At 49.1% G+C, this 20,643-nt stretch overlaps 1 protein-coding gene across 1 annotated transcript; it reads left to right on the top strand.

The window, feature by feature from the left end:
* Positions 1-678: 678 nt before the first annotated feature.
* Positions 679-17,465, top strand: Eif4ebp2 (eukaryotic translation initiation factor 4E binding protein 2). Its single transcript, XM_032888453.1, has 3 exons — positions 679-916; positions 14,055-14,240; positions 15,458-17,465. Exons 1-3 carry the CDS (start codon positions 772-774, stop codon positions 15,487-15,489), a joined length of 363 nt encoding a protein of 120 aa, XP_032744344.1. The 5' UTR covers positions 679-771; the 3' UTR covers positions 15,490-17,465.
* Positions 17,466-20,643: the final 3,178 nt, after the last annotated feature.

Raw genomic sequence — 20,643 nt, 5'->3', positions numbered from 1 at the left:
GGGCTGTGTGGAGAAGTCAGAGGACAACTGGCTGGAATCTGGGGATGGAACTCGGCAGGCTTGGTGACAAGTACCTTTCTTTACCCGCTGAGCCATCTTAGGGGCTCCTCAGAGTTATGCTTTTTTTTTTTTTTTTTGCCGCCCGCCCTGCCCCCCAGAGTTATGCTTTTAATGGTTAGATATAGATGGGAAACTGAAGTAGGCACCGGGAAAGTAGATAGTTGACATATACACACCACAAACAAGTTTTCCCCGCCTCCCTTAATCACCTACACTCAGCTTCGCTTCAACTCTATTCTGTTCCACAGAGCTCAGACCCGCCCCTCCAAGTCCCGCCCACCAGACCCTAAGGCTCCACCTTTGACCATTTCCTTTTTCTCGGATTTCCGGGTTTACCCTCTACCTCTAGCCTAGGTCTTCCTCAGCCCCGCCCTCAGCCCCGCCCACCACCCCATGACACGCCCTCTAACGTCATGTCCGGTCTCCATATTTCCCTCCCTCTACTACCCCTTGCTCCCGCCTTCGCCCGCTTCCGGTAGTCATCGTTGCCGCTGCTGCCGCTGCTCCTGCTGCTGCTGCTGCTGCTGAGGCTGCAGGCGGAGGCCGGAGGACCGGGCGGCGGCGGCGGCGGCGGCGGCGGCGGCGGGAGCAGGAGCGCAGCAGGACCGAGCGAGAGCGGGCGAGCTGAGAGCCAAGCGCGAGGAGCCACAGCCGCCCGGGCCCCGCCGCCGCCGCCGTCGCTGCACAAAGCCACGAGCCCGCCCCGGAGCCATGTCCGCGTCGGCCGGTGGTGGACACCAGCCCAGCCAGAGCCGCGCCATTCCGACACGCACCGTGGCTATCAGCGACGCAGCGCAGCTACCTCAGGACTACTGCACCACGCCCGGGGGGACGCTGTTCTCCACAACACCGGGAGGTGAGCGGCGCCCGGCCTGCCCGCCATCACTGCTGGCGCGTGGCACACTACACGCTGGACCAACAGCTTCCTCTCCGCCGCCCGAACTGTGGGCTGCAGACCGTGCACTCTGCGCCGCGGAGCTCACCTCTAGAGTTGTCCTACGGGCATTAGGGAAGGGAAGTCAGGGAGACGGATCTGGCGCGGAAGCGTAAGATGACTTTTCTGGCTGCGCTTAGAGTCCTGAGACGAGGCTGGCATGCACTTTGCATGCCTCGCCCAGTGTTAACCTCCTTTGACAGCATTGTTTACTTTGTTGGAGGAGTCATTCACAGGTTGGGGGGAGCCCCAACTCTCACAAGTGGGGCGTGTAAAATAGCTCCTTTGGTATCCAAGAAGTTGATGGCTTTAGTAGAGGCGCTGTCAGGTTTCGGACCAGGGCTTTCGAGGAGCTCTTTTGAAGGTGCTTTGTCAAACAGCACACCCTAGTCGGGTTAGGTTACTTGATCCTAGGGAAAGGACTTGTAGAGAGAGGCGGTGCAAAGGGAGGTTCCTGAAGTTGCTTTTCGAAAGATGGCCGGGAACTGTGTACTATCAGTGGAGAAGAGGTAAAGCAAGTTGAATTGGTCACGAGGAGGAAGCGCAAAGGTTGTTTGTCTCCTTTCTGGGCTGCTCTCTAAGAGGGAGGAGCTTGGAAAGCGTTCTTTGGTGCCTTAATGAAGGGAACTGGCTTTTCGTTTCTAATCTTAGAACTTTGCCTTCTTTTGGTGACCCGGGGGCTGGCCTTTGGCTAGAGGGTGAAGCAGCCCCTGCAGTCTATAGATCGCTGATCGTGAGGCAGGACTCCTAACCAATCGCTTGCAACTGGGCCTGGCCGACCTGGAATCTTGTGCAATTGGAAGGCACAGAATAAGGGGACTTTGCCAACACCAAAAGACAGCAATCCAGAAGGCTTTGTGTGGTAGTTAGGGCTGTGATCCTACTACTCCAGAAAGAAGGGGCAGGAGAATGGCAGTTTTAAGGATGGCAGAAAGACATAAATGCCCTGAAAGACCTTTCAAATGGCCCAGGCAAGAGGAAGCTGCATTCATTGGGGGAGAGCTGTGTTTAAGATGGGAAAGACAATGGAGATCCTGCTGAAGGGGCAGCTGTTTAAGTTGCTGAAGACAGCTTTCTTATCTGTTTTTTTCCAGCAGGTTATAATCTTTCTTTCCTCTTCCTTTTTTCTTGAAACAGTTTCTCCATGTGGTCCATATACATATACCTTGAACCTCTTTAAGTCATCCCCAAACCCATGACCTTGCATCCTTAACCTCCTGAGTGCTGGGATTTATTGGTGTGTGTCCCTCTGTATCTGGTGTAACAAAAATCAGAAAAGATCTTGGTCAGCCCTGAGTGGAATTGTTTCCACTTGAACAGATAACTTTTAAGAAACAGAGATTAGTGGCCAGCACTGGCCAGGCAGAGACAGGTTGATCTCTGGGATTTCAAGGCTAACCCATTGTACATTGTGAGTTCCAGGAAAGCTAAGGCTAAATAGTAAGAGCATGTCTCCAAAAAAAAAAAAAAAAAAAAAAAAAATCATTCCTAAGGTGTGGGAGAGAGAACTGTAATTTACTCCAGAGTCAGTAAAATGCCATGCTTCTAGCAGCTCAGAGCACACGTGACTGTAGCAGGTACGTTTAGCTCTGATTTACTTGGGGAGGAACCAGACTTTTTAACTGACATTAATCTTGTTCTCCTGAGGGAAAAACCTGTGGTCATATTGCAAACACCAAGCTGCTTGCTTTCAGAAGCAGGAAAGGCACTGAGTCTCCAAGCCTCGCTTTAGAGGTAGAAGCTGTCTTGCAGCTTGAATTAGCTCTGGGATACTTGGGAAGGTCTGCTGCAAATACTCGTTCATTTACCCTTCTTCTGTAGTCACTGCATGCCCGGGCATTCTCAGCCTGCCTCTATAGAGCTTCCAGACATAGTCGTTTGCTTCAGAGGTAGGGTCTCACTGTTCTGGAACTCACTGAGATGCCCCTGCCTCTGCCTCCTGAGCAGTGGCATTAAAGGCTACGGTGCCTAGCAGTCTTTGGATTTTGATGAGGAGTGCTTGCTTCCTGGTTGTAAGGAGATGACACTGTGGGGAGGGGGGGGTTGGAGCTGAGTTGGTTTTGATTTGATTTTTGAGACAGGGTCTCATTGTGTAGCCCTGACCAGCCTCAAACTCGGCAGTCCACCCGGCTCTGCCTCTCTAGTGCTGGGTTTAAAAATATGCGCCCCCATGGCATGCTAGATAGTCTTGTATAGATAGCATTTAGCTCGGTGGCAGCATTTAGAGATGTACAGTGCTTGCTGACTTTTACCCCTTTGGAATGATTTTAAGGTGGCCTTTATTGGGGCTAGAGAGAGGGCTTAGCAGTTAAGAACGTGCCTGCCAATATTGTGGAAGAAGACCTGAGCTCAGTTCCCAGCATCCACACTGGGCGGCCTATACCTCCAGCTCCATATCTGATAGTCTCATCTTCCCCAGCTTCTGCACACATGGTATATGTCACACAGACGTATGCTCATTACAAAAACATTTTAAAAACAGGTTTTTTACTGGTATTGAGGTGTGTGTGTTGTGTGTGTGTGAATGTGAGAGAGAGAAAGAGAGAGAGAAATCATACATGCATGCACAAGTGTGCTGACTTGCCAATAGAGGTCAGAGGGCAACATTTGATTTCCTTCCGCTGGGGTTTCTGGGATCAAACTCAGGTCATCAGACTTGTGTGGTGAGCACTTTTACCTCTGGGCTATCCCGATACATCCTGCTTGGGAAAATTTATGCCCTCTGATGCTTTATCTCCCTTCCTCTCACCTGTCCTCTTACCTCAGTGGCTGATAAGGTCTTCAGTGAGTTTTGTGGTCAACACTTAACAGGAAACAAGACAGCAGACCTAGGCAGGTGGCATGGGCCTGTAGAAGAAGAGAAAGGATCAAGAGTCCAAAGCCAGCTTGTCCTAGATAGAGTTAGGCCAACCTGGACTACATGATACCCTGTCCTCAAAAAGTAAAGTATTAAGTGTAGTCCTTGTTCTGCATGGTCCCCTTGATTTGGAAGGGATGGAAGCCGTGGGTAGGATAAACAGCATAGCCAAGTGACTGGCTTGAATGTCAGATCTGAAAACAGCAGGGTTGGATGGGGAGTCTCTTTAATGAGAAGGGAAAGGAATGCATTTCTTGCCTTCGTGTCTGAAACCTGAAGTGCCACACCCTGGAGGGACCATTCCTGGATCACATTTGATTTGCTGATTGCCTTGTAAGATTGGCCCTGGTGGGGCAAGACCCTTTTATTCAGCGGTGATTCATAGGAACCAAGCCTACCTGGAGGCTTTCTTAAAACTCTCTGGTTTGAAAATGAGAGCTGAGCTAAAAGCAAGACTTGCTGTGACATCTTTTGCTGTGTAAGAGGATTCTGCTAGTTACTGAGGGACAAGGAAGCTTGCTTCATTTTCTCCTGTCTACCCACAGCGCCATGAGTGGTGGTTGGTTCATCCAGTAGAAGCTGTGCCGCCTTCAGGGAAGGTGAGCTTGTTCCAGTAGTTGAGTTTTCCTCTATGCCAGTCAGGGTAGCTGGAGGACCTTAATGAGTTCACTTTGTAATTAAACAACCCTGAGACCCAAAGACGTTGACCTGTTGATATTGCCAGCCAGTTGATATCAGTGGGTAGCCTCGGATTGAGCAGTCCTCTGACTGCCTAGTTTCTCCCTCCACCATCTCAGATGCTTAGCCTCCTGGGAAAGGAAGCTGGCAGACCTTTTGAGACATTTCTACCTCTGGAATGCTGGCTGGCACCACGTTTCTCTAGGGAATAGGCAGAGCTATAGTGACCCATGTTAGCCTTCCTCTTCACTGCGCTCCCTAATCACATTCCAGCTATGGGAAAGAACACTGCACGTAGGAGCAGAGAACCACCAATCCCTGTGGCCTGAAACCCATGGCTCCCGCCTCTCTGCTGCTATTGGCGTCCTAGGGTAGAGTTACCTGAGGACCACTGGAAGAATCTGGAAATAAACAAGGTCTGAAGAGGGAAAGCATTGTCTTTTAGACTAAAGTGAGCTGTATCAAAAAGCATATGGGGACCTGCTGTTTCAGGTGGTCCTTTGTTGGAGGGATGAGCAGTGCTCTGCAAGCTTTCGGGAATCTCAGTCAGTGTGGCCTGTTTATTCTGAGCCAACACAATGTCTTTAACTTTAATTCTCTTTTATGTCTTGTGTTCCCCTGTGGACCCGAGGCCAGAGAGAAACATTGCTTCCTCTCTACTTATTCCCATTAGATGGGGGTCTGTCCTGAAACTTGAGCTTTGGTGGTTTTGGCCTGACTAGGCAGCACATTCTAGCAACTGACATCCAACCTCCTCCCATCCTCCCTTTCCCCTCCACAAAAAACAAACAAACAAAAAACAAAAACACAAACCACAAGCTCTGGAATACAGGCCACCCAGAGCCACAGACAGCTTTACATGGGTGCTGGGATCTGAACTCAGATCCTCAATAACAAAATGCAGCGAAGTGACATTCCACAGCCTCAGCTGTGTGCTCACCTGCCGGGGTGTCTGTCCTTCAGCTTTCCTGCAAACCTGGGGGAGGCCAAGGTCATTTCTTAGCCAGGCAACACTGGGAGAGAGTGACAGGGAAGGTAGCCCTCCTCTGCCAGCCAGTCCTCAGAGGACAGAGAAACTGGCATCAGCCTATCAGCAGAGACCTTTCCAGGACTGGAGTCTTAAGATAGGCAGCTTCACAGAGGGATTCTATAACGTTGTGAACTCTGGAGGCTTAGTAGTTTGTGTGTGTAAAACCTTACAGACCAGACAGGAAAGTTACAACTGCTCCATTTGGTGAGTTTTCTGGTAAGTGGTAGACCAGGCTGGCCCCAGACTCACAGAGAACCTCCAGCCCCTGCCTGCCCAATGCTGGGATTACAGGTTGTACCACAGCTGCAGGACGGAGAGCCCTTCTTTACAGACCTCCTTATCTGGTTCTTAGGCCATAGCTTGAAACTAGAAGCTCAGAATGTTTGCACGTTTCCATTTTAATATTGACTATAGCTTTCTGTGGCACATGTCCTGACAAATGGAATCTCTTCATTTCACTGAGTAGTTTAAGAAGGTAAAAACCTCAAAAGCAAAAATAAATTGGGAAATACAATTCTGGTCCTGTGGTTTCCTGTTATCTGCACTTGAAGATCTCCATCCTTGTCTAGATGTGTGTTTGGTTTGCTTTTCTTGCCCAGTTCTCCTGGGTAGGGTCCTCAGTGTGGTGGCATGGGGCACGTTGACCTTAGAAAGTAGTCTCCCAGTCAGTCTCCTAGGTATCTTAGCTGTAGTTCTTACAGGTGCCTTTTCTACTAGAAGTCGAGGGATTTGACTTCTGTTCCTGGTTTGTGGATATACTCATCATGAAAGAATATCAGAGGTCTTCTGAGAGGGTGGCTTTGAGGGTCAAAGCTCAAGGCCTCTTGAATACAAGCACTTGGGCATTTGGGTGACCCTCTTGTCCGCAGATCTTTTGTTGAGGTTATCATGTGACTTGTTTTTTATTCTTTAAGGTATATTGCAGTAATTGACTTGCCAACGTCAAGTCAGCCTGGTGCTCTGGCTAAGTCACGTGTGAATGTTCACATCCAAGCAGTAGTAGAAGCCCCCAGGCTGGGTTCATTTACAGGTCAGGAGCCATTTTGGACTTAGTATTAACTGGGTTTTGGTGTTTTTTTTTTTTTTGATTTGAGACAAGGTCTCTTGTAGCCTAGTCTCATCAGAACTATGGAGCCTTTGATGACCTTGAATTTAAGATCCTGCCTCTACTTCCTAAATGCTGGGATTACAGGCTTGTGCATGCTGGGCAAGTGAATACCAACTGAGCTACATCCCCAGACCCCAGCTATTAGCTAAAAAACACCTGATTCAACTGATTTTGCAACCCAGTCTTGAGAAAACCAGATTTACCTGAGTACCTGCGTTAATTATGCTGTCTTGTGTCTCCTGTGTCACTGTGACTGTTTTCTTTGTAAAGAGGGCTGCTCTCCAATGTCTCCCCAACAATGAACCGTCCTAGTAGGAGACAGCCATTCCTCTCTTGCTGTGCAGAAATCAGATGGGGATCATCCTCGAGTACTTGTGTTTGGAGGCCTTTGCTCCCCGTTACTGGGGCATGGGCTTAAAGGATTTGTTAGACCATCCACAGATCTTTGGAGGGTCCCATTTGCTACAGCACTTAGTCACATTATGACAAAAGGCCTCAAGCTCCACTGTGCCTTCAGTTATAAAGCAGTTATATAAACCGACAGATTTTATTAGTACGACAGGGATTTGGTAGCTATGCAAAGTAAATGTTGTTTGGCCACCAACCAGTCTCCCAGGAGCTTGTGGCTTAGGCATGTTGGTTTTCTTTGGTTTGTCAGCCACAGAGCTTTTTAGCAGTCACTGAGGGCCTCTATGAACAAGTGTGTGTTAACTTTTTCCTCCGGGCTTTGGTGCAGGCAGACAAAGCTTCCTGGGTTGGGGGTAAACTCCGAGGAGCCCTTCACAGCAGCATCTTCCGCCATAAAGGGTGGGGAGGCCCAGCCTTCTGAGTGCATCAAAGTCACTGGCTGCTGGCTGTCTTGTTCATGGTTTCTTGGCCAGCCTTAGGGCTAAAGACACACCTCAGGGCTAGAGGAGGGCCCAGTGGCTGAGAAGTGTGAATGGCTCTTGCAGAAATGTGGGGTTTGGTTCCCAGTACCCACGTCAGTCCTAACGGCTGCCAGTAACTCCAGCTCCAAGAGGCAGCACCTTCTGGCTTCCTTGGACACCTGCATTTTTGTGGACATATCTTTATAAACAAATGGGCATAATTAAAGATGAAAAATAAATCTTAAAGAAGGATTCCCACAGACCACCAAGGCTGCTAGCCAAGTGCTGGGTTATTAATCTGTTTTGTTTTGTTTCATACAGTCTGACTGTGTAGCCTTGGCTGGCCTGTAATTCACAATGGAGATCAGGTGCTGGGATTAGTAGAATATGCTGTCACACTCAGCCTGGTTTCTTTCTTCTTTTTTTAACTACACACACTCACACTCACACACACACATTATTGGTGTGTGTGCTGAGGTGCAAGTGTGGAAGTAAGAGGATGACCTTTAGAAGTCATTCTGTCCTTCTGTGAGAACCAGGGGTTGAGCTCCAGGCTTAAGGTTTGTGAGCCACTGAGTCACCTTGTTGGCTCCTGTTTTTTTTTTTTTTTTTTTTTTTTCCGGAGCTGGGGACCGAACCCAGGGCCTTGTGCTTCCTAGGCAAGCGCTCTACCACTGAGCTAAATCCCCAACCCCGGGCTCCTGTTTTTTTAAATGCTGTTGCCTCCCCGCCTCCCTGTCTCCCCGTTCTGGAGCTGCGTTGGGCCAAGATCATGCCCAGCAAGGGCTGTGCTCACTGTGCCCAGCCTACCCATGGTCATCATTCAGTTGAGCTTGAAGGGCCTTCTCATGGTCTCTGCTGCCCTGGCAGTGATAGATAGTCCTGTTCTGTGTAGCTTTAGGAACACAAGCACACTTCTCTGTTGTGTCAGCCATGCCCATGCCGGTTAGTCTATAGTCCACACACTGCACTTCTACAACTCCCAAGTGTGCTAGGCAGATTGCTGTGAGTTCAAGGCCAGCCTGAGTGATGGGGTGAGACCGTGCTTCCTTCCACACACAAGTTAATATGTGTCAGGGATGTGGGTTATTTGAATTTTTTTTTTTTTTTTTTTTTTTTTTTTTTTTTTTCGGAGCTGGGGACCTGAACCCAGGGCCTTGCGCTTCCTAGGCAAGCGCTCTACCACTGAGCTAAATCCCCAACCCCGGGTTATTTGAATTTTTAATAGATTGTCTTTGATTCTTTACAGTAAGCACAGATATATTCATTAGAAGCTAAAGGATTTTTTCTGTTAATTAACATTTTTCTAAGAGTGTTGGTTCTTTGGAATGTCACATGCATGTTAATTGCTAGCACACTGCTTGTTATTTTGTTGTGTTCCATGGGGAAGGTAACTTACAAGTAAATTTTTCCGCCTGCATTGAAAATTTTAAATTTAAATTTATTGAATAATTGGTCCAGCAAGGTAATAATTTAGCTCAGCAGGAACAACTTGTGCTACAGGGTATTGGGTGGCTGTTGAGGTGGACAGCGGGGAAGGGGCCTGCTGCCACACTCGAGCTTGATCCCCAGGATGCACGTGCTAGAAGGAGTGCACACGCAATGAATAAATAAAATGCAACTAAAGATTAATGTTAGAAGAAATTCAAGACACCCTAAGTAAATGGAGAGGCGCTTCTGTGGATAGATCAGTACATGATGTACACAGTAGGGGGTCAGCCCAAGCTGTCATTCTTGGGAGCAATCTTGAAATTCACATGGAACTCTAAGGGACCTGACATAGCCACATGGTTGTAGAAAATAAAAATACAGACTCGGAGGACTCTCGTCTCCTGGGTTCAAAACTTGTGACTTGCATTGGCATGCGTATCAATGGGAAAGAATTGAGAGGCCAGAAGTAGTGTGCCTGCCCAGCACACACAAGCTAGGGTGCCCAGCAAGGAGAAGACTTGACTGTCAGCTGCACTGTGTGAAATTGGTGCCTTCACACTGCCGACAGGAGTAGTGTGAAGTCTGAGGTCATTTGGAAAACAGCAGTTCCGCAACCGGTTAGCATGTAACTTAGCCATTCCATGTTGGTGTGTACTCTGGGAGAATGGCTGTTAACACCATAACCTGTATGTGGATATCTAGATCTTGAATCAGTGTCATTCCTGAAGGTTACGGTGTTGCAACCGCCATATGCCAGTCGGCTGCTGAGATTAACAAATGTGGGGTACACATTACTGTCGTCTCCCCGACCCTCCCAGGGGTGGGTTTCAGAAGGTGCTTCCAGTGCTGGAGATGCAGGGAGCAGTACACCCTGCTGCTGATTTCTTCCTTCTCTCCCTGTGGTGAGCTCCGTTTGTTAGTTGAAACAGCAAGAGCTCAGCAGTAACTGATGATAATTGGAACCATGCTGTCCTAATGCAAGTTATTTGAAACTTAGGAAGTCTTTGAAACTGAAATTGTCCACTTAGCACTTTGAAAACGCAGATTATTGTGTAGCCATAGTTAGAAGATGGGATTTGAATGTACTATCAAGAAATTTTGGTGCTCTCTGAAAAACCTGATGATCTGAGTTCAATTCCCCCAGTCCCACATGGTAGGAGAGAACAGAAAAAACCCCCTGACCAGGCTGGAGAGATGGCTCAGAAGTTAAGAACACTGGCTGCTCTTCCAGAGGTCCTCAGTTCAATTCCCAGCAACCACATGGTGGCTCCCAACCACACAACCATCTGTAATGGGGTCTGGTGCCCTCTTCTGGTCTGCAGGCATACATGTAGGCAGACTGCTGTATATATAATAAATAAATCTTTTTTTTTAAGACCCCTGACACATAAATACCTATTTGTGTATATACATGCATACTATAATTTTTTAAAAAAACAAACAAGACCATTTGGGCTGTGCTGTGCTTACACGCTTGAGTCCAAGGCCAGCAGGGCTGCATAGGGAGGTTCTGTCTCAAAAACTAAAATGATATTGTGGTTGGGTAGATGGTGCAGCAATTAAGAGCGCTGCTGTTCTCGGATAGGACCCAGATTTCAGTGCCCATCACCCACATGGCAGCTCACAACCAACCATAGGCACATACATACATACATACATACATACATACAACATACATGTAGGCAAAACAACCAACCATAGGCACATACATACATGTAGGCAAAACAACCAACCATAGGCACATACATATATACATACATACATACATGTAGGCAAAACAACCAACCATAGGCACATATATATACATACATACATACATACATACATACATACATACATACATACATGTAGGCAAAACAAGCATACACATAAATAATTTTTGTAAAAAAAGGAAAAATGATAAAAATTTATGGTAGTAAATGTGCCAACTACCCCCAAGTTAATAGCTAACTAATATACATATGAACACCATAAATATGTTGGTCAAAAGTGGGGGTGTAGAGCTAAAGCTCTTCCCGGGTTACAAAGGTCATGTCGCCCCCTTTCAGCCTTTTGCCCCTCTAGCCACGTTCTGTCAAGTCATAGCATGATAATAAGCAGACCATGGGTTTCCAGACATGTTAGAAGGAAGCATCGGGCTGCGGTAGCTAGGAATCTGCTGTGCCCACAATTGCAGAGACGCTCTGCTGCGCAGTTATGATGGGACTGAGTGCTGGGGAGGTTGCCTATAGATGAGACCATGAAGGCTAAGACTCCCGTGATGAGGCTGGCACCTTCATAAGTAGGAAGGGCTGCAAACTTGCTTCTCTCCCACCTGTCAGTCCAGCACTAGAAACCTCCAGGCAGTCTATGGTATTGTGTCATGGGAACACCTGAGAGGAACCTGGAGGAGCACTGGGTGTTAACAGTTTCAGCTGCACAAAGTGTGGCTGAATAGAACCAGAAGGTTTTGTTGTTATTGCTGTCTTTGTTGAATTCCTAGCTAGCATCAGACTTCGGGTGTAACCCAAGCTGGGTGCAGGGATGATAAATATGTACCATGTCAGCTACTCAGAAACACTTATGCGACTAAGTCTTCTGCAGTCTAGAATGCCTCAGTGCTCATAATTCAGATGCCTGTCTGAGTTAATGAGTCCACTGTCGCTGTCTTCAGACACAGCAGAAGAGGGAAGGCATCAGATCCATTACAGATGGTTGGGAGCCACCATGTGGTTGCTGGGAATTGAGCTCAGGACCTCTGGAAGAGCAGTCAGTGCTCTTAACCACTGAGCCATCTCTCCAGCCCCTGGTTTTGTTTTTTAAGACAATGTTTTTCTATGTAGCCCTGGCTGTCCTAGAACTCACTCTGTAGACCAGGCTAGCTTTGAACTCAGAGATGCACCTTCCCAAGGGATTAAAGGCATGTGCTATGGCACCCGTCTTGGTTTATTGGCTTTTTGAGACAAGGTCTCATTCCTATAAGATTGGTCTGTAACTTACGTGTAGCTCAGGTTGACCTCATAATGGTAGCAGCTCTCCTGCACCCCACCCCCACCAATTCTGACAGACAGTGAATATGGCATTAAGAGTAACTCTAAGTCTGTCTCTGAGCTACCAATTTCATTTCCTTGGGGCTATACCAGGTGGGATGGGCGGACTCTAGAAGTGCTGTTTGTAAGTTTTTGAGGACCATTCATCCATCCATCCCATTTTCCATACTGCCTCTACCCTGTGAGCTGCACCAGCTCATCGCTCTCCCTAGCCTGGCCAGCGCTCATCTCTTGCGGTATTGATTTGCGTTTCTCTGAAGGTTTGGTGATGCTTTGCATATCTTCTTCAGTGCCTGTTACAACTTGAGTTGGGAACCTTGGGTGTGTTTTCCTTTATTTTTAGCAGGAGACATTGAGATAGGTCTCATGCTGTAGTCCAGGCTAGCCTGGAACTCTTGGCAGTTCTTGCCCCAATCTCAAGTTCAGAGATTATCAGCACTGTGCCCATAAGACAACTTGTAAGAGTAGCAGGCTTTCCTGCTTCTGTCAGGTAACATGGGCCCTGTGTAACGTGTAGTTGACAAAACCTTAGGTGACTGACCAGAAGTGGGGCGTCTGGTTTACTACATGTTATATATTTTGTGTGTGTGTCATGGTCTCATATTTGCCATAGTGTGTGCAGATGTCAAAGGACAACTTTTGGGGCTGGAGAGATGGCTCAGTGTTTTGGGGCTGGAGAGATGGCTCAGTGTTTTGGGGCTGGAGAGATGGCTCAGTGTTTTGAGAGCACTCAAGCTCTTCAAGCGGACCTGGGTTCTGTTTCCAGATGTTCATAATATCAGTAACTACAGTGCCAGGACATCAGTGCTTCTTGACCTCTCGGCACATTCAGCACACACACATACATGCAGGTAAATCACTCATATGTAACAATAAATCTTGTTTTTAAAAAGGACAGATTTTTGGACTCCCCAGACTCCTTCTACCTTGGGAGACCCTGATATTGAACTCAGATGGCCGGGCTTGGCAGCAAGTGCGTCGTCCACTCGCTAAGCCAGCCTTCAGGTCCATATTTGAAGGAAGATGGTGTTCTGTCTCTCTAGGGAGGAGGTCAGCCGCCAAGCTTGTTTAAACAGAAGGCGGTTGTCTACTTTTTCACATACTTGATATTCTTGTTTATTCTTTCATTAAGAAGTTTGCCTTGATGGGGGCTCAGCAGTTAAGAGTCTGCTCTTCCAGAGGACCCAGGTTCAGGTCCCACATTCACATGGCGTATCACAACTGTCCATCACTCCAGCCTCATACAGACATACATTTAGGCAAAACACCAATGTACATAAAATAAAAATAAGTAAATTGTTTAAAAAAAACTCTTTGAAAGTTAAGTTACCGGTCTAGTAGGTTAGTAGCTGAAACAAGATTTAGATCTAAAACCCCAGGTTAAATTTCTTTAAAAGAAGGAAGAGGAGGAGAAGAAGAAAGAACCAGCTTTGCTTTGAAGATTGAAAATGTTAGGGTATTGGTTGAAAATACAACATGGCTGGCTTGTGGAGCTATGTTAGGGTATTGGCCATAAATACAACATGGCTGGCTTGTGGAGCTTGGAGTCTGTAGACAGGCTGGTACAAGGGGAGTCCTGTGGGAGGTGAGGTAGTGTGTTGAGTGAATGGAGAGAGTCGGGGGTGGGAGGGGGGCACTTAGCTTCCTGGAGGAAGTGGTGTTGGAGAACCAGTAGAAGTTTCCCAGGGGCAGAGCACCCCCCTGTTCATGGGGAAGAGGGTAGACTCTCCTCTTGGCAGAGTTAACGACTTTTAAGAAGTAAGTGGCATATTTAAAGGAATTCCTTGGTGGCCAACTGGTCTTTGCCTGTCTGCCATTTTTCTTTCCTGCATCCTGCAGGCAGAGCCTCTCCACCCTGACACACCATGACTTCTGTCTGCTCCCAAAGCAGAAGTGCCAACACCAACCTTCACCTGGTGGGTGCAGCCGGGTCGCAGCGGTCCGCCTGAGAATATATCGGTGGCCTCTGAAGAGGACTGAGCCACGCAGGCAGCCATTCTTGGTGGTCATTGTGTTGATGCCTTAATTTATTTGAAATTCTTCAATACTGTTTTTCAGGAACACGAATCATTTATGACCGAAAGTTTCTGTTGGACCGTCGCAATTCTCCCATGGCGCAGACCCCACCTTGCCATCTGCCCAATATCCCTGGAGTCACCAGTCCTGGCGCCTTAATGGAAGACTCCAAAGTAGAAGTGAACAACTTGAACAACCTGAACAATCACGACAGGAAGCACGCAGTTGGTGAGGGGCAGGGCTGGGAGGGAAGGCTCTGGGCTGGACTGTCCATATTCTGTAGAGTGGAGATGTTGCTTGGCTGTCTGTCTGATGGTTTCTTCCTAAACATGTGCTAAGAGGCTTTCAGTGTCCACCCAGTTGCTTGGGGAGAAACAGTCAAATCGGGAAGGAAGCCAGATTTATGCCTCAGTCCAAGCAGGCGGGAAGCAGAGGCGGGCAGGTCTTTGTGAAGCAGCCAGGGCCCCAGAGGTGGATTAGAACCATGCCTGCAGGCGGCTTTATTTTCTAGGGATCGCCCTCACATAGACATGGCTGTGCACATGTTGCCCCTTCAACCTCCTCGATGATAATAATAATAATAAACCAGTGTAGGGGTTGGGGATTTAGCTCAGCGGTAGAGCACTTGCCTAGCAAGCGCAAGGCCCTGGGTTCGGTCCCCAGCTCGAAAAAAAAAAAAAAAAAAAAAAACCAGTGTACACATGCGCATATACACCCCACCAGCCTTAGGAATAAACTTGACCCGGGGCTGGTGGCTCACACCTTTAATTCCAACCAGCCTGGTCCTATGGAGCAAATTCCAGGGCTGCCAGGGTAACCCAGAGAAGCCCTACAGAGAGACCGGGGTGGGGGGAGAAGGGGGTCTTGATTTCTTCCCAGGGTGACTTTATTAGGGGCTGTTTGTAGTGGGTGAGATGGGCTAGCATCTCAGCTCACCTCTGTCTCTGTGCTCCAGGCTCGCCTCAGCTCCAGTTGAGGTTTCCTCTGGTTTTATCTGGTTGGCTTTTTTTGAGTCAAGGTCTCACTATTGGCCAAGCTGACAGAGGGGCCTCAGCCTTGCAGCAGTCTTCCTGCCTCAGCTTCCTGTGCCTGAGTTAGGGTGTAAGCTGCCGTCACCCACTGCAAGTGTCAGGTCAAAGCCTCCAGAAGAGTGTTCCTTGTACCTGCAAACATGCTCTTGTGCCTTCCCATGTGACCGCTCTTCTCTCCACACCCACCCCAGATGAGGTAGACCACCCGAGAGAAAATAAGTGAGCTGTTTAGATACTGAGTTTGAGTATTAATAAGTTCGAGTACTGATTAAGTATTGCACTCAGGAGTAGGTGTCTGAGGCCGCAGAGCACGGGGCAGATTGTATTGTTTCCCCTCTGCAAGTTGAGAAAGATACGGGAAAAGCTTTGCTGTTTCTTTTTGGACTGAACTTACATTTCTTTCCTGCTAACCAGGGGATGAGGCTCAGTTTGAGATGGATATCTGACCCTGCTGCAGTGTCGAAGGCGGCCCCTGACGCGGCCCGTGTGCACCTGACTGGACCAGTAGGAACACCGTGTACAGAGAAGCTCCAGTCCCCCTGCCCCCTCTGGGTGCCAAATAATGGGAGATGTGCTCTGTCCACCACATCTTCCCATCTCCTGCCCTCTGCCCACTTAAGGTTAGGCTGATGAATAAGCCCATGGATTACTCTGTGGAGCTGACCGGTCCACAGACGAAAGCAGTCCTTATAGCCTCCTGATCATTTCCCAAGAATCGTCCTGCCCTATTAAGATTTGCCCCCAGTCTAGGACAGTCTCCAAACAGCAGCTCTGCTTGCAGGGGCTTGGGGGTGACGGAGGTTCAGTGCCCATTGCTGTTCTTGGGCTCTCCCTGTCTTTCCCTGCAGCCTACTGCTGATGGCGTGCTGGAGGTGGGGGATGTTTATCCTCAGCACGGGGGCACAGCTCCTGTACCTCCCGCACTTCCGACTACAGTCAGCCTCCCTTTCTCTGGGAGGAAGGCTTCTGTCTTGTCTTGGGTGTGATAGTTCATCCCCCCACCCGCCATTCCTTTACCTAATTCATTGGCACGGGTATTTTTTAAGCCCCACTTGGTGACCCCTTGGTGACCAGCTGGTCTTTGCTTGTCTGACATTCTTTCCTGCATCCTGCAGGCAGAGCCTCTCCACCCTGACACACCCTGTGACTTCTGTCTGCTCCCAGAGCAGAAGTGCCAACACTGGCCTGCGCCTGGTGGGTACAGCCGGGTGGCAGCGGTCCGCCTGAGAATATCTCAGTGGCCACTGAGGACTGAGCCACGGTGCAGCCAGCCTCAGCGGTCATGGTTAAACCGGGTCCGCCTTGGTAGGTTTGGTGTTCTGCAGGTCACTGTACCATGAGTCCCCACATTTCTTCCCTGCTTCGGATCTGCTTTGTGCTTGGCTGCAGAGAGAGAGAGAAGTACGGGCTGAGGCTCATTCCTCCCACGTGTCTCGCCCTCCTCATCATTAGTCCGTTTGTCTTTCCCCCTCACTCTCTTTCCTTCTGGTTCTTCCACCGGGCCATTTTCCAAATCTACATCAGAGATGCCTCCCATGTTGGTATCTGATAATATCTGTCTCTCCTTATCAGAGGAGAGACCTTTTATTTTTAAGATGACTACAGACCTATTTTTAGATAAGTTTTCAGTACAATTTTGAACTGCGACTTTTTTAACAAAACATCTTCCAGTATTGGGAAGGTTATTTTAAAAAAAGAAGAAAAAAAAGCAAAAACAATGTTTGTAGGCATGTCCCCTGCTGTCACTGTCCCTTGTCTCCCATAGCTCCTTCTGAGTGCTTTCCTGTGCCCTCAAGTTTTGGGGGCTATCTGGAGTGTGAAATGGGTGTTTTGTGGAACTGGACCAGTCTGCCTTGCCATAAGCTGTTGAAGAAAACTCTCTTCCCCTCCCCTCTCTTTCTTCCCCTCCTCTTCTGTCTGTCTGTCTGTCTGTCTCCCCCCTCCTCCCCCCAAACCCCCACTCTCTTGGTCCTGGGCCCACGAGGAGATCCCAGGAGAGCGGCTTCTGACAGACAGGCTCATACATCTGTCCTCCTACAGGAAGACAGTAGAGCAGCCAGGGTGCCCTGGGAGCGTCTGGTTGTATAGGCTGCCTATACTAAGCCTTCTTAGTAAGATTTCAGGTCCCCATTGGCTGGGAAAGAAAACTGTTTTTCTTTTGAACCATGGAGAGACCCTCTTTTGTGAAGACTTTAGGAAAAAGAAAGGGCATCTTCAGACCTTGGTTCTGGTTTCTGCTACACAATGTGAATAGCTCGGAGTGCAACCCTCTGTGACGGTCTCTGTCTCAGGAATAAGCTTGGGGGTCTCCATTGCTTGGGGATTCTTGGAGTCTCCAACGTGATAATCACAAGAGTTTTATCTCTCTGTTAAATGTATCTGTTGTGTTTTTAATTAAACTCCAAATTTCATTTCCTATGGAGTCTTGGAAAAACTTAAGCTGTGCTATCATTGGGCTAAGAAGCTTGTTCAGGACCTCACTCCTACCTGGGAGCTTGATTCTTTGGGAGCAAGGCTCATGATTCCTCACACACTGGCAGTGCCTCCTGTGGACTCTGAATCCTGCTGAAGGAAGGAGATGGTGAGAGAAGAGCATCTGATTCCCCACGGAGCGGCTGTCTGCAGCAGAGCAGCTTCCTCCTGGACCACAGCTGGGAATGGATCTGAGACGGCGCTGGGCAAGGAACTGGTTCCCTTTTCTTGCCATCTTGGGGAGTCTGCATGTGTACCTCCTTTTCCCTCAGTCAGTGGACATGGTCTAGTATTCTTTGAGCTGTCACCCGCTCTTTGACCTCCGTGAATCAGCGCTGTAAGATAATTGCACAAGACAAGAAATAAGCTTCTAGTGACAGCATCTTTGTACGTGAGCCACTTTCTAGTAAGCAGAGTCCATTTCGGGCTTCACCTCTGGGTGTGTACAGAGCCTCACAGCTGGAGCCTTAAGTGGAGGTGTGCGATGCTCTGATTTGCCAGTCCCCCCACCCCCTCTGAGTGAGACAGGTGTTAACATCCTAGTGACCATCTGTGCCCCTTCTCTGTTGGGGACAACAGCCTTCATGAGCAAGAGCCTCTCCCCAGTGCCCTGCAGTGCTCTCCCCTGTGAGCTCCCAGCTCTCCTGTTCTGAAATAGGAACCACCTTCTCTGGGGCAAAGGAGCAGGAAAGCTGGCATGAGCCCTGTCCTGCTTGTATGGGTTATCTGTTGCTGTGTAAGAAATGATCCGCCATCGGGGTTGGGGATTTAGCTCAGTGGTAGAGCGCTTGCCTAGGAAGCGCAAGGCCCTGGGTTCGGTCCCCAGCTCCGAAAAAAAGAACCAAAAAAAAAAAAAAAGAAAGAAATGATCCGCCATCGGGGGCCTTCCCTTGGGTAGGGAGGGATTTGGGAGCTGCTGAGCGTGGAGACTATCATGGGCGTGCACAGGGGCTGCTGTCATCTGCAGCTGGAGAATTCCACCTTTTTCTGTGGCTATCATCAGGATCCCTTCCTTGATCATGCCCCCGTGGGTCTCTGGGGTAGATGTTGTACCAGAGAACCCTGCTTCCTCCTGAACTTGATACCAGAGAAGGAGGTGGAGGAAGAAAGTTGCAGTGCCTTTAAGTCCTAAATGAGGAAAATGAGATGAGGGAGGTGGAGGCAGTCACAGCCATAAGCTCAGTGCATTTTGCTATCAGAACAGCCTTATAGCTGGGACCAAACCAGGGTACAAGATAGACCTCTACCTGCTTGTCTTAGGGAGAGGTGGCAGGAAGTAAGGATTCCCAGATTGCCTCCTCAGCTGCCATCTTCTCAGGAATGCTTGCTCTGTAAGTCTCCGAGGTAGCCACCTTAAGCATTGTTTACCACTTCTGCTTTCCTTTAGCCAAGAATTGACTGAAGAAATTGGGGGCATTTCTGTGGAACTACACAAGCCTTCTAAATAAGAACACGCTTAGATTCTGCAGGTTCCTGAGCTGCAGAACAAGAAGCAGTTCTCTTTCCCTTCTGCTGATGGTCTGGAAGCCAGGGGCCACCTGACTCAGTGCATTAGTCAAGGTCTCCCATTCAGAAGCAACTTCTCCCTGAGCCAGGAACACCCGAGAATGCAGATGTTCATGCACTTGATATCCCTGGTCAGTGTGGCATGCAGACTAGCGTATTGCCTCCTGGGTGCCCTGTTGGAAGTGTGCTCTTAAAAAACCCTGTAAGAGAAGCTTGAAAGGTAGCTCTCCAGTGCCTCGGATCTCACAGGACGGCTGCTGCTTCCTGCTAGCCGGTCTCACCTTCCTTAGGCGGAAGCTCTTGTTGGGTTTGATGCGTTGCCCTTCCCTAACAGTCTCTTCCCTGTAGCCATGCTTGTTTAGCGTGTACTTGAGGTAATAGTGGATTGTGGGTTTCCTTCTGATCTGAGGAGGGGCCCGGAATGGCTTGGATACTGTCTCCTTGGGCTTCTCAGGCCTTCTCACTCGAGCTGTGTTGCACTGAAAGTCTAGCCAGCTTGTACAAGGCTCTGGTGCTGGCAGTCATGTAACAAGGATTGAACCTTCTTCCCATCTCCACCTTGAATGTTGGCTTCCTGAGGGTTGTGCCATAATCCATTCATTGCCTCCAGAAGGAAAGCACCGCTGTCTTCATGTGGCCCGCCCTTTGATGTGTTTTCTGGACTCCGTGCCCACGGCAGCTATTTATCAATCTGCGAAACTCAATCACTGACCCGTCCTTCCTGAGGGAAGGTGGGGCCTTCCCGTGTAGCGGGGGACACCGTCTCTTGGGGAAGAAGGTTCTGTCTGAACTTGGAGTAGGCGTGGTTGCCCTAACCCCTAGCCTCTGGCGTTTAGTGCCGGGAATTCGGGTTCTTCAGTTGGCTTGGTCCTTCAGTGCTTAGCAGTGTTTCCTGCTCTGGTAATGAGTTTCCACGTGGTAGCTTTAATGAGGCTAGCTCACAGAAACTTGACTGATGACTGTAAGGATGACTGACAGGTCCTTATTTTTCCATTTGACCAACCAAGACACCTTCGCCACCCTCTGAAACTGTAGCTTTCCTCCAGGCAGGTCCTGACCTGGTGCCTATTGGCAGAAAGTAACTCTAGTCTTCAGGGGGCCATGGTTCCTCCCTGCTTGCTCAGCTCTTCTTGTTGCCCTGGTGGCCATACTTACTGCATGCCCAGTGGGAGGGTGGCAGCAAGAGGCTGGATGCCTGGTAGACACATGGCTGTGCTGGTGTTTGCCCGGGGAGCCCCTATCAGGGCTTCAGACCCAGATCCCATGAATCCAGCACAGAATGCCCATGCTTGCCTCTGCACCCCCTTCCCCTCCACTTCAGTCTTCTGAAAACTGCCCAGCCCTGATTTAGGGGACAGTGGCAGGAGGCAGGGCCCGTGGGGACCACACAGGCCCACACCAATGCCTTTGCCCCATGCGGGCCAGCTCCAGTAATCCCTAAGGTGACTCGAGGAGCCTCCAAGGACTCTGGTCCCCAGTTGTCCATTTTTAGCATCTTTATGTTCTCTTTTTACCCTTCCCTGCTCACTGCTGCAGTCCCAGCCGTGTGGGATGGGGTTTCAGCGCCTGCCAGCGCTTTCCCTGGCCTCCCCTCTGTTCCTCTGGTGTGCTGTGCCCCCTCC

Source organism: Rattus rattus, chromosome 18, assembly GCF_011064425.1.
Source record: "Rattus rattus isolate New Zealand chromosome 18, Rrattus_CSIRO_v1, whole genome shotgun sequence".
Taxonomy (NCBI): domain Eukaryota; kingdom Metazoa; phylum Chordata; class Mammalia; order Rodentia; family Muridae; genus Rattus; species Rattus rattus.
This window is presented reverse-complemented; position numbering and strand designations above follow the sequence as displayed.